This window comes from Platalea leucorodia (genome assembly GCF_965183815.1).
Source record: "Platalea leucorodia genome assembly, chromosome: 5".
NCBI lineage: Eukaryota > Metazoa > Chordata > Aves > Pelecaniformes > Threskiornithidae > Platalea > Platalea leucorodia.
This window is the reverse complement of record NC_138827.1, coordinates 17,185,758-17,199,460: the sequence shown is the minus strand read 5'-3', so window position 1 is coordinate 17,199,460 and position 13,703 is coordinate 17,185,758. Positions and strand designations below refer to the sequence as shown.

General features: G+C 53.0%; 1 protein-coding gene across 1 annotated transcript in view; it reads right to left on the bottom strand.

Annotated features, from left to right (window-relative positions):
- Positions 1-6,421: 6,421 nt before the first annotated feature.
- LMF1 (lipase maturation factor 1) overlaps positions 6,422-13,703 on the bottom strand; it is a gene marked incomplete at its 5' end in the record, with an annotated part of 205,678 nt that continues 198,396 nt past the window's right edge. The window contains one exon of the mRNA XM_082312524.1: positions 6,422-7,065. Within this exon, the coding sequence (XP_082168650.1) occupies positions 6,891-7,065 (175 nt within the window). The 3' untranslated portion in view covers positions 6,422-6,890. The remainder of the gene's footprint in view (positions 7,066-13,703) is intronic.

Below are 13,703 nucleotides of genomic sequence, written 5' to 3'. Positions count from 1 at the left end.
CTTGAAAATATGACCTGGGTGGAACTCAGAAAAATCAAATGGAAGGAATGACTTTTCCCCCAAATCTTAGCATTTTTATACCAACCCTAGAGGGTTTTTTTAAAGGAGGGCTCTCAGTTCGAGGGGGTTTGGTGAGGGGCAGATGTCCTCCCAGGGCCTAGTGACCAGTGTGATGATGATGGAGCTGGGAACCTCTCTGTGTTCCTGCAGCAGAAATAAACCCCGATGGGAAAACAGAACTTCCAAATATAAATTCATCATTAAAGATTTTCCAGCTGAATCTTAAATTCCTGTGGGAGAGTAAACATGGTGCACACTGACACACAGCACAGGTTTCCATCTTATGGCCAGAAGACAGCTCTCCTGGAGGGCTTGGAGACAGGTAGATGATCTATAAAACCTTGAAAGCCCTTGCAACTTTATATTTAATGAGGTTTGAGCCAAAGCCTCACAAGGTAATAAAGCAACCGAAAAAGTCAGCCCCTCTGGGGACCCCTGGATGGTCCGATCCAGCCTCCCATACCACCTTCCCCTTGACACGGGTATCGGCCCTTCCAGCCACAGGGTCTTCCCTGTGTACGAGAGATGAGCTAAAACCCATCTGCCCGTACATATTCACTTTGTGTTTCCCAGCAGCAACAACAGGAATAGACATTTATATGTGGTATAAAAAAAAAAAAGCCCAGGGAGGCTTCCTTTCTTCCGGGGAAGAGCAGCCCAGATGAGCATGGCCAAGGCTGCAGGATCCAACCCTGCCGTAGCCAGCGGCCAACGTGCAGAAACACAAACCCAGCTGTGCTTGCTAGGGGGTCTCATGCTTTCAAAAGGCTGTAATCTTGGCAAAAAGGAAAAAAAGTCGGTCCAATCCAGCAGCCCGGACCTCCGGCGGGCTGGAATCACTGGGCTGGTACCTGCCGCAGTGCTGGTCACCCCCATGACTCGCCTTGGGGAGCCCCGGCTTTGGATGCGTGGCAGAGCGGGTGCTCCTGGAGGCCCAGCAGCGAGTCAGAGGGCTGCAGAACTAAAAAAAGCCTGCGATGACATCAGGAAAAGCAAGGAAACTTCTACAGCAACACAAAACAAAGCTGAACAGGATGACCTGCCCCAGGGGATCGTCCTTGGGAACTCACAGTAGCTCCTGGCTGCATTGGGATGTGGTGTTTGGATGCATAGAAAGTTGAACCTGTTGTGTTTGGTCATCCACGAAGAGGAACTCAGCTGCGAGCAGGGCAGGACCCAGGGCACAAGGGGCAGCGCCAGCAGGTGCAGTGTGGTCCCCCGTCCAGCACATCCCCACCACGTGCAGGGACAGGGGCTTGGCCTTCAGCGCAAGTTAAACATGAGCATCCTCGAGCCTGTGATTCCTCTCCCCAGGAGGATACGTAGGGTCCCCTCCAGCCTTCCCTCCCTACACACAGTGTGGCAGCAGGGACCCTCCTAAACCCACATCACCCATGGAGGAAGCTCTGGGTACACGAGTCATCCTCCCCAACCCTCCCGAAGATGTTCGCACACCTCCCGGAGGCCCCATGGCTCACGTCCATCTTCAGACAAACAGCCCCAGTGCTGGGCCAAGCCAGCCAGCAGGGAGTGGGGGGCACCTTTCCAAGCGGGAGGGTTCGAGGGTTCCTGCAGCGGGCCATCGCCGAGCGAGTACTGAATACAGCGGCACACTCGGGTTTCAGCGGGGAGGAAGGCAGCATGCCCCAAGCCCTGGCCGTCCCCAGCAAACATGTGCAGAACGCATTTGGAGGGGCCGCATGATGCCACTGTACTCCGTGCAAACACCAAAGCATCCTCCGGTGGGGCTCCCCGCAGCCCCTCTCCCCGCTGGCATCACCTATTCCCCGCAGGGGCCCTGCCCAGGAGTGGGGGAGGAAAGGTGTCAATTAATTTGTGGGCACACAGGGGCCTCTCCCAGCTATTTTGCCCCGCCCCCCCCCCCCCCCATGATTTTGTGGGTGATGCACTCGAGGTGCCGTGGAGCACCCAGTGCTGCAGCAGAGCCACCGACGGCCATGCAGACGGACAGGGGAGCACAGCTTTTGGAAGATGCATCCATAATACCCCAAAGGTCAATAACTTTCATCTAGGAAAAGAAAATAAAAAATAAAGCTGCTTATTTTTGATCCGACAGTGTCACCCGAGATGCCCCCGGCCGCGATGGAAGCCTGAGTTGCCCAGGGCTGACGTGGGGCAAGCAGCCTGGCCATGTCCTCCCCTTCTCGGCACCAGTGGCTCTGGGACCTATTTGGACCCCAAGAAGAAACTGTAGGAGGGAGTGGGATTAGATCAGGCTCCAGATCAGGGGATGAGCTGGGAAAATACAGCCAAGATAAGAGAGTTGTCACGGGGGGGTTCAGCTGATCGTTGTTTTGACTGATGGACCCTGTGACTGAGAGCCGGTGGAATTCATGTCGGGACCCTAATCCTCTCTGCCAGGTGCTTGGTGGGTGTCCGCATCCCCTTTTCAAAGACATCTGAGGAAGAGGAGCTTGGCAGGAGCAGACCTCAGACAGAGTTATCTTTCAAATGGATTTATGGTGCGCTGACTTGGGAACGCCACAAAATTTTAGTTCCAGTGCGTAGCTCAGGGGAAAAAAAAAATCTCTCCAAGAAAACCTCTAGTCAACAGATAACACAATATGGTTCAGATTTCCTCGCCCCCTCTAAATAATTGTTTCTTTTCTTTTTCAAAATTTTGTCCCAGGGAAACGTTTCTAATTTAATCCCCTGCATGCACCTTCCTCACTGCCTTTGAATGTGTATTATCTTCCAGCCAGTCCTCCGGAGTGGACCAAGAATTTTTGATTTAAAAAAAAAAAGAGAAAAGAAAAAAAAGCTTAACAAGCACAATGCACAGCAAACAGGAATGGAAATGCTGGTCTGGGTTCCATTATCCCTGACCCAGAGGTTGGAAACCAAAAGAAATTAATTAAATTGGGGAGGGGGGAGGCCAGCACCATTTGCTGCCGGTGACCAGCCTGCAAGGGATGCCTGGGGGATGTCTGTCACCCGTCACCATGCAGGGGGGCACCCTCACCCTTGTGCTGTTACCAAAGCTGCTGGCTCCCCGGCACCCACGGAGACGGACAGGGCTGCCCGCCCGCACCAGCTTGTTCGCATTAGAGCTGAAGGATGGATGGGGACAGGGAGCAGACAGTGCAGCTGGGGGGCAGAGTCGCTTTTAACAGCAACTTAAAATCCCCCAGCTTTGTGTGGAGGATCCTGAGGCAGGGACTCCCAGCAGAGGGATGGGTGCAGCCATGGAGGTGGGATCCGAAATGGGCTTTTTGCTGCGGTGAGCCCTGTCCTGGGAGTGGGGTTGGCCCTGAGCAGGCAGGGACAGCGCTGGTGGCAGGGGACAGCGGGAAGTGGGCTCTGTGGTGGGGTAAGCTCAGCGCGACCATGGCTGTCCCGAGCGCTGGGAAGGTGAAAAGCGCCTTTTCATGGGATGCTCTGTAATCCCATCAAGCCAGAGAGCACACGCATGGCGTGTGCTGCTCTTGGCCAACTCACCTGCTGAAAAAATCCTGAGTGCTGCGGACTGCCCAAGGTGGGATGGGGCCATGGGATGGGGTACAGCCTTGCTCTGTGCATCCAATTCCAGGGCTCAATTTCAGCCATGGGAGAAGAAAATAAAAAAATAAATAAAATCCTTCAAATAATGTCTGGCAAAGAGGTAAGTGCAGGCAGCACCCAAGCTCGCATGGATGGAGATGCTCAGCATGAAGCTGTGCCGTTATCTCCCACGCCCATTGAGACATGAACCCCCACCCGTGAACTATGCCGGGTCTTGACAGACACAACCTGGCCTCCATCCTCCCCATCCAGCCCTCCTCGGCGGGTTGGCCAAGCCAGGAAGGACGATAATGGGAGTGAGATGTGGGATCACGGTGTTTGCCCTTGTCCCTCCATGCAGTAATCGGAACAAAATGTTCTTCCATTGTTTGCAGAAGAGCATTGGTTTCCAACTATGGCAAATATTTAGGAAAACACAATTGAGTCATAAATGTTATTTACAATTTGGAGTGCCCTATATGTTGCTCCAAGCCCTGCAATTAAACTATTTGTCTCGGTTTGAACACAACCGGGTAACATATAGGACTTTCCCAGTCCCCAGCCAAGAGCATTAACGTTTTGCAGAAGCACGGCAGCTCCGAGTGATGGGCTCTGCACCTCTGCTGCCGTCACGACTTTCCCGGGTGCCAAGTGCCAGCCATTGCTCCCTGCCTGCTGGCTCAGCCCTGGCAAAAGTGGGCACCTCCAGGGACCCCGCAGAGCCTCCACGGCCAGTCCCGCAGGACCTCAGACCTTCCCAGCTCCCGGGCAGGAGGCCACCGGAGGGTCCTCTTGCTCCTTCCAGCCATCCTGAGCTGGATCTGCCAGGGATGGAGCAGCTGGGCAGGAAAAGCAATCACAAACCCAGAGGGAGCCCCGTGCAAACACGCCCTCAAATGCACCAGAGAAGGGAAGGGAGAGCTCTGCTCTTGCAGCCCCAGCAGCCCGGGCTCACCGGGATGGTTATCAGACGCTCGGACATGACACCAGGCACTCCCTCAAACGCAAACAAATGCCGCAACACCCAGGACTCACCTTATTTATCGCCCATCACCTTGGCCCCGTGGGAGCTGGAGTGTCCCTGGGGAGCCAGATCAGGGCAGGCACTGGGGGACTGCACCCAGGGCTGGGCAGCCCTCCCAGGGCTGCTGCTGTTTTCCCTTTTTAACACTTTTAGAAAAAACAAAAAATGAGTGAAGCTCCCTCTGGTTATGCAAGAGCTGTTTGCTTTAATCCCCTTCCAGAAATAAACTCTCAGTGGTGCCCATTCGGTACATGCAGTCAAAAATGGGGAAGAAATGTGTGAAATGGCATTTCTGTGCCCACATCCACAGCCCATACTGCCCCGTGCCAGTGCTGGTGCCAGTTACCTGCTGGTTTGCTTTTACCAGTTTGGACCCATTTTTCTTTCAGAACCACATTCGGCTGCTTTTGGCCCATCTCACACGGGAGGGGACGGGCTCAGCCAGACAAGCCCTGGGGACAGGGGCAGAGACGTGGCCACCGCCTCTGCCTCCCACGGTGCCCATCGGTCCCCGCCAGGTTGGTGGCCCCCAGGGAGGGCAGCTCTGCCCTGAGCAATGAGCCGCTTCAGAGCCTGGCACACAGCAATGCTTTTCCCCTGGCATGTGGCTTGGGCTGATTTTGCTCTGGAAGGGTGAAAGCCTTATTGTAAGCTTTCCAGCCACTGGAATTCCTCCCCAGGGGGCCAAGGTGAACGTCACTGCAAAAACCCAGGGGGAAAAGCCTGGCAAGCCCCTTTCTGTGCTTCTCCCTGCCCTCTCCTGCTTGGGTGTGTGGCCGTGCAGCCGGTGGCGCTGGACCGTGCCTGATGCTCAGCTCCTCCTGAACACCGGCCGGTCAGACACCTCTGGCACCAAACTCCGCCAGCTCCCCAAACAGGCGGATTTCAGCCCTGGGGCTGCCGACAAAAAGCACCAGTTATAAAAATCCCAGGTTAAGCAAACAGGAAAGCGCAGCCCCGCGCGTCTGCGCTGCCAGGCCAGGGCCCGTTAAAACAAGAGCTGTTTAAACGTGGTGGGGCTGGCGGCAGACTTGTTGACTCCGGCCGCCTTTCCAACCCGGCTGCTGCTGCCTGGGCGACCCATGAGCATCGGCAGCGATGGGACATGGGATGGGGCAGCCACACAGGGCTGCGCTTGTCCTCGGGGCTGAGTCACAGAGCCCACACGGCAGCTCCAGCAAGGAGCTATTTTGGGTTTCTCAGTAAACCTGCGGCTTTCTGCAGGCAAGGCTGATACAACGGGGTTTTATGCGTTACACAGGTTGCTTTGATCTTTTTTTTTCCCTGCAAGAAGAAATGTGTGCAGCAGAATGTGCTAACAAGCAATCGATTATCATAAACTACCCCAGCCAGTTGCTGGCTGTTCCAGACGCCGTCCGCATTCTTGCTCTCACTTCCCTCCCATCACTGTGACTTGGGCTAACCAAGCAAAACCCATGTGGTGGGACAGGGGAAATTCAGGCTGAGGTCCCAGGGTGTTTTCCCCACCTGGGGGCATTGCCCAGCCCTGGCTTGCTGTGCTGCCCCGGGGACGAACTGCGGGACAGCCGGACCATGCCTGGCAGGCAGGACATGTAGCTCAGCCCAGGCATTAACCTGCGGTGAGAAGGTGGTGACCGGGCCCTTCCCAGGGCGACAGCGAGGGCAGTGTGGGGACAGCTATGTTGGGAATAAAGCAGCTTTGATGGCTCAGTGCTGGCGGCGCACATGGGGATGGGATGGGATGGGATGGGATGGGATGGGATGGGATGGGATGGGATGGGATGCGATGGGATGGAGGAGCGGTGCCCTGTGCTGGGCCAGCATCACCTCTGCTTGAGCTGGCTGCAGAGCAGGACCTGGCTGCTCTGCCTGATGACGGACCCCAGGGAACCCGTGAGCTGCAAGGGGCACTGGCAGAGGCAGGAGACAGCCCCGAAATCTCCCCTTGCGCCTCTGCAGCCATCACACAAGGCAATGGGTTGGGGAAAGCAACACCAACATCTACCCAAAACTAATCGCAGTATTTGTTCACCTTTTTCCCAAATTCTAGAGTTGACGATTTCCGAACGGAGCAGCCTGGCAAAAGAAATCAGTTATCAGGCAAGGCCGTGGCAAGAAGGATGAACAGAAAGAAACAAAAAGATGTGAAAAACGAGACCATGACAGCAGGTGGACAGGTTGGCCGGGAACCTTCTGTAAAATATGTGTAAACAAGGATATGGATAAAAAATACAGAGAGAGGCAAGACATGTAGTTTGTAAGGGAGCTGACTGCTCTCCCTCTTCCCCAGCCGGTCCCTCTTGACCTCGCTTGTCCTCCTCCATCAGTCCCGCACGGGGTACGGCCAATTCCTGTCTTCATAAAACTTCTTCAGGCCCTGGAGGTTGACGGGGGGGAAGTAAGGGCCAATCCTCTTCCGAATCCACCACCTCCCCTCGCTGGCGTGCTTTCCCCCGGGTTGGCTGAATTTGTACTTGAAGTGTTCCCCTCTGATCCACCTGCAGAGAAACAAAGCACAGCCTGCTCAGGAGGGGCTGGCACCGCTGCCGGGCAGAGGTGGAAAGGCGTAGGACCCTATTTACGGTCCCCTGGGAGTGGACTTTTTGAGCCTGTCCATAGCTGGATGGAGAAATCAGCTCGAGGGTGCTCAACCTGGCTGGCTCCCACATCCTGCTGCTCCATCCATCCCTGGGATGCCTACGGCTGGAGGCAGCAATGCAGCCGTCCCTGCTGGAGCGAGGCATCGGGGAGCTCCCAGGCTCCTCTTGATGCAATTTCGGAACAATGCACAAAGCAGAGGAGCTTTAACACCGCCCCTCCGCCATGCACTCCCCACCAACACCGCATGCTCCACACACCTCTCTACAACCAAGTTTGAAAGAATAATAATAAAAGCAGGAATTTTTTTTTTCTTTTCTGAGAGCAACTATGGAATATTTCTGTCTCGGACATTTTTAGGTACAGAGCCCGACTCCCGCCCCAGCTCCCCCAGCATCCCTCTGCCCCAGCCAGCGGCTGCTCCTTCTGCTCCGTAGCTTATTAGTGGGGCTACGAGCGCATCTGTTTTCTGGCCGTCCTGGGAGTTGACAGAAAAGGAGATTTTAAAACAGTGCAGAAAGAAGCATTCATCAGTCTCGCGAAACACATTCGGAGGCTAACCATGCCGCTCAGTTCAGGAGGTTTGGTCCCACTTGATGTAGGGCATGCTGACAAGAGAAGGAGTAACACCCCGGTCCTCCAGCGTTGTGGTCCCTGTTTGCAGAGTGCATCGCCGCATTTGCTGGATAAGTTCATAAAATAACCCACAATATAAAAATGTCAAAGTCATGTCAATGCTCATTTAAACCTGCTTTGCTTCACTACTAAAATACAAACCCTGCTACTGAGCAGGGCACCATGCTCCCGCAGCTGCTCGCTCCCGGGGCTGCACCTCGGGCAGCCATAAAGTTCCTTCCTACTGCTAAAATAATTAGGGACGACTCCTATATATTTGCCATTAGCGCTCACCTTCATAACACCGGCACTCTGACGGGAAGCAGGGGAGATTGCAGACGACGGATAAAACTGTACCCAATTAAAAGGTCTGCTGCAATCACATCTTGGTATCTCTATTTAAATCTTGCTGGGTAACCAGATGAGCAATATAGAAACAATTCTCCTAACAAAACACATTAATGTGGATCTGTTCATCACGCCCATCACTTGCTGCTGACTTGCAGCAACCAACAGTATCATCTGTTTTCTGATTGTCTCCTGGCTGGAATGAAAATAGGACAAATATCTCCATGTTTCCCCCTCTGCTGAGGATGAAGGGGGAATCCAAGGAAACCCAGACTAAAGCATTTGGAGCTGCACTGGGACAGCTCTAATTTAAACTACTGGTAAGGGCTGGGTGCAAAGGGAAGCGTGGGGACGGAGGTGTCACCCGATGCCGCACCATCCCGTGGCAGAGCCTCCTGGGCCGCCCCAGCACCCCACCTCGCTGCCCACTGACGGGGGGCTGCAGGGCAGCAGGATACCAGCCCTTGAATACGGGACGATAAATGGGCAGAGGAGAGGGCAACGCGACAGCCCTGGCCGGGGGCTTGGGGTACACAAACCTGCATCTCATCACCATAAATGCTGCCCTGCAGCTGCTGGCTTCATTACAGTCAGGGCCATTTCTACACCCTCTCTCCCCCCCCTTTTCTGAGGCTGGTAAAAGTCAAACGGGGGCTGAAGTGTTACTCCCACAGTGTTTACTTCACAGGAGCACAAAATTTCCTGTTAATAATTAGAGCATTACTGAACAACAACACTCCCGCGGGTCCAGGTAGCCTGCAGGCTCCTGTCCGGGATGGTTAGAGATTTCCAAGCTGTGCTGCTTGATTGCTTTCTTGAATTCAAAAAACATATCCACCTCACAAAAAAGCTTCAGTGGCTGATTTTATGTCAGTCCTCTCCTGCTTGAAGCCTCCCTCCGCCTGCCACACCGGGGCTTTTGGGGGTTTTTCTTCACTAAGCGACTGCAGAGCACCTACCAAGCTGGCCCTGTCTCCACGTACACCCACGATATGGGTATAACGGGGTGCCTCACACTGAAGGAGCTATCTGCAAACCCCATCTGGCAAACTTCCCATTTTCTAGCGAGGGATGCAGAGTGCAGAGAGCAGTTGACTTATCTGAGCTCCCAGGGCAGACCTAGGAGGCCTCAGGAGATGCCAGGTCTCTGCTCAGACACAGAAGTGCCACCTTCCCAACCTTAAGGACTGTCCTATAACCCCTCTGGAATGGAAATTTCCTTGTCCCTTTCAAATGGGCTTGCCTGCCCAGATTAAATAATATCTATCATCTGATTTGCTATGATTTTTCCCATATGTTGTCTGTCTATTAAAATGTTTGCTATCAAAGGGATCGGCATGTAAAACTAGAACCGTGTGAGCATTAAAGTGACCACATGCAATTGAAGATGCATTTTTGTGGCATAAAGTTTGCCTTTCTATCTGACTATGTTTCAGGCTCTTCTGTTCAGAGCCTAAATCAATCTGAAGCGTCCTCCCAAGCCCCCCGACCTCTAAATTCAGCCACCCTCTTGTCCCAGCCACGGTCACTCTGCTTCCCCCAGCCTGCTCCACCTGAGCCGTGAGCTGGAGTGTTGGGATGCACGGTCCACATCAGGATGGCAAGATCCATGGAGGAGGAACTTGCACAGCTCTGTGGGCTGTGGAGTTTGTAAACTCCATGGAGCTGAGCTCTTCCAGGAGCTGAACCACTCACCCAGTGATGAGCTATAAAGCTCTGGCACACCACAGCCCACGGCTCTTCGCTGTCCTGCACCGCCAGTGCTTCTCTGGGATTGAAGACTTGAAGGTTTCCATTCTGGTCAATGGAGGTACCAAAGAGCCTTTACACAGCTGCAGCAGCCAACATGTGCTGCAGGATGGAGAAACTGCAGCAGGAATACCTCTGAGCATCAAAATACTACGGCAGCATCCAGACCCTGCGCTATCTGTCCTCTCTATCCTTCCCGGGGTTAGGGGCTGTGGGAGGAACACGGAAAACCCGGAACGCGTGGGAATCTTTCCTTGCAAGGCTCATGGATGTAAAAGCTGCGGAGTTTAATACTCACCAGAGCCCCTCATTTCAGGGCTCATAGAGTTTACAAGCTACCCCAGTATTTATAATCTACCTGGGTGCCTCAGTCCTGAAGTTACAGGATTTGAAAACTCCTCCAGCGCTGCCTTGCTGGACCTGCTCCCTCCTCTTGGGATTCGGGGAGCGAACGCGCTCCTGCACTAACAGGGCTGAAGCATTAACACCCTGGAGTCCATCACTTCAGGGCTCACAGAGTTTACAAGCATCACTTGGAGCCCTGGACAACTTGCAACTCAGGCGAGATGCGTGCATGCACAGTTGCCCGCAGACCAAGAAACCAGTACAGGCTACAGATCACCTTATCAGCAATTGCTTGTGTTTTGTGCAGCTTTGGGCTGGTGGAAGGGATCTACAGGTCTCTGAGCGCCCTCTGATGCAGGAGACTTCTGGCATGCGTGAACCTCACTCACTGCTCTGGAGAAATGGGAACATCTTCTGGAAGGTCATGAAGAAGCTATCTGACTTTATCTACATTAAAAGGAGTCTAATGCCACAGGTAGTCATACTCGGAGAAGGATGAGCAAGACCTATGTTTCAGGGGAGACAGAAAGGTCAGGAAGGACAATCCCGGCTGCAAGCAGTTTCCCAGGATTTACTGAGTGAACGCAAACTGGCAGCTCCTCCTGGCTCCCCGGGAAGCACTGGGCACCAGCTACCGCAGCCGGGCGGGGAAACGGCTCGGGAGAAGCATCAGGCTGAAACAGCTGAGTGCAGGTTCGGTCCCTTAGGAGACACATGAGGGCAAAATAATCACTTAGAATCATAGAATTGTTTAGATTGGAAAAGGCCTTTAAGATCATCAAGTCCAACCGTTAACCTAGCACTGCCAAGTCCACCACTAAACCATGTCCCTAAGCACCACATCTACCCGTCTTTTAAACACCTCCAGGGCTGGGGACTCAGCCACTTCCCTGGGCAGCCTGTTCCAGTGCCTGACTACCCTTTCAGTGAAGAAATTTTTCCTACTATCCAATCTAAACCTCCCGTGGCACAACTTGAGAGGCAAGAAACACGATACGGTCAGATAAAGCAAGTCAGACATTTCTGCTCCAGGAGATGGAAAACCCTCTCTGCTGTAACAACAGCAGCGATGGAGGACGAGGGACAGAAGGGCCCCTTTGGCAGCTTCTCCCAAGTCCAACGGCGGTGCCTGGGAGGAGGAGCAAAATAGCTGCGTAGCAGAGCGACAGGGGCTGATCCCGGTGCAGATGGCTGGAAGAGGGAGGACCACCAAGCCGCCCAGAAGGACCTGCCGCCCTGCATGGGGTGCTGGGACCTGCCTGCCACGACCCTTCTGGGCAAGCACCCGCTCTCCATCACCACCCGGATCGGGCAAAGCTACAGCCTTGGGGAGGGCAGAAAGGCTAAAAATAATAAGCATTAGTTTTTAAATCAATATATTCATCCCGCCAGATGCCCAGTAGCAGCTGCGCTGTAGCACTTTTAAGATTCGATCATATATCAGCCTATTATGACATCTTCCAACTGTACGTGTTAAAAATTAGCAGCAATACTGGAGTTGTTGGGATGGAGGGCTAAATCTCCCAGACAGCTGTAATTAGTTCCAGAGGGTGCAGCTGTCTCCCTGCAACAGCTGAGGGGTTCGAGGGAAAAAACCAGAGCCGGTGGTTTCTGTTAGAATTAATGGCCTGACAGGACAAGGCGGGGTGGGAGAGGGAAGAAAGAAACCAAAACACGGGGCGTCTTTTCGATTTGGGGCGCGCTTTTTTTTTGGTGTTTTTTTTTTTTTTTTTTATCTCAAGGTTCCCCACTTCATTGTAAATCAGGGAGCAAGTGGCAGTGGAAAGTACAAATTCATTACAGTAACAGAGCCTCCATCATCGGCGTTCTTGCTTATTCTAGCCCCGTTAGCAGGAGGGATCATAAATTCATCTTGGCCCAAGTTTGCAGAATAAGGGCAGTTTTATGGGTTGTTTTTCAGCACCGCTGACTTCTCTTTCTCCAAGGCTCCTGGAAGGTCTGGCCCTGCAGAGCCGGAGCATCCTCAAAACTCTCTTGTGAGATGGGAAAGTGGGTTTATTCCCCCATGGACAGGTTAGAAAAGGAGGCTCAGATGCTGCATCTATACCAAGGGCAGAGCAAACCTTGGGGGAATGAAACCTGTCTCTCCCTGGGGCTCACAGCACTGGCTGGGATTACTTTTGGCAGGGACAGACCCAGCGTGTGGGTTTCAGTTCAATGTTTCGCAGATGTGATGGGGATGCAGCCGATGCTCCCGATGGAGCCAAGGCAGGAGCTGCCCTTGCCAAGGGAGATGCCTCCCATGGCCATGGGACACGTGGCGCAGTCCAGCCACAATGAAGCTGCCCCACAGCTGCATCTGCCACCGCTACGAGAGGTGGCTGGAAACCACATTTCTCACCCTGGGGGAAATCCTGATGCTTTGAGATGAGCTCTGCCCTCCCTGACAATGCTGAAAGACTGAAGTTGTTTTTACCAAAAGAAAATCCCTTAAACTTTCACTCAGGACAGTTGAATCATTTCACTCTGATAACATCAGACATTATAATTTTGAAGATTTTCTTTTAAAGTATAGTACATAGGGAAAGAAGAAACGAACTGCAATAAAACATTTCACCATGGCGAAACCCAGTGAGAAAGTCAAAAGAACATGTTCATGCTTTTTCACCTCTGAAGATCCTGTCACTTCCCAGGACAGTTTCATTGCTGGCAAAGCCATTTTTCCATGGGAAAACCATATAAAATATTTTACTTCTCCATGCAGAAGACACCAGCACTCGTGGGAGAGGCTTTGGGGACTCTGCAGATTTACATCGCTCCCTTATGCTGTCACGTTGTGTGCACCACACAGATACTTGGAGGGAGACTTGTCCCTGCAGGGAAATGCCTTGGGGTGAGAGAAGGCACTTGGGATTCAGCGAAACCAAGTTCAAACCCTGAAAGACTCACATCCCCATGAAGCATCCCATGCCCATGAGCACCACTCCTGCCTCCTCTATAAAGACTTCTGGGGAGGACCTTGCAGAAAAGAAATGTCATTTCCACCTACATCCCAGTGGTGCCCATATTATCCAATAACCCCACAATCCCTGCTTGCTCTCAGCACCGCTCTCAATAGCTACAGAATTACCTTTACCCCTCTTGGGGCTGTCCAAGGGAGCAGCCCCCAAAGTGGCTTCTACACTGTGCAAATACAACAAAGCCCTTCCCATGGCTTGGGCTGTACATCTCCGCAGGTCCCATGGGAAAGCACCTACACCTTCTGCCACGGTCCATGGTGACTTACACGGCCGGAAAATCCAGTCCAACACGCCCCCAGGTATAAAGCCCAGTAGCTGTGACACAAATGGGAAATAAATGGGCAAGCAAATTAAAAAAAAATACCAAATGCTATATTCTTCTTGTGTTCCTGCAGCCAGGTAGCATCAAATGGGAAGCGCTGCCTCCATAAATAACACCACCGCTACAAATCCAGGTCTTCAGCTACATGTTGGGGCTTTTTCAACAAAGTGCTACTATA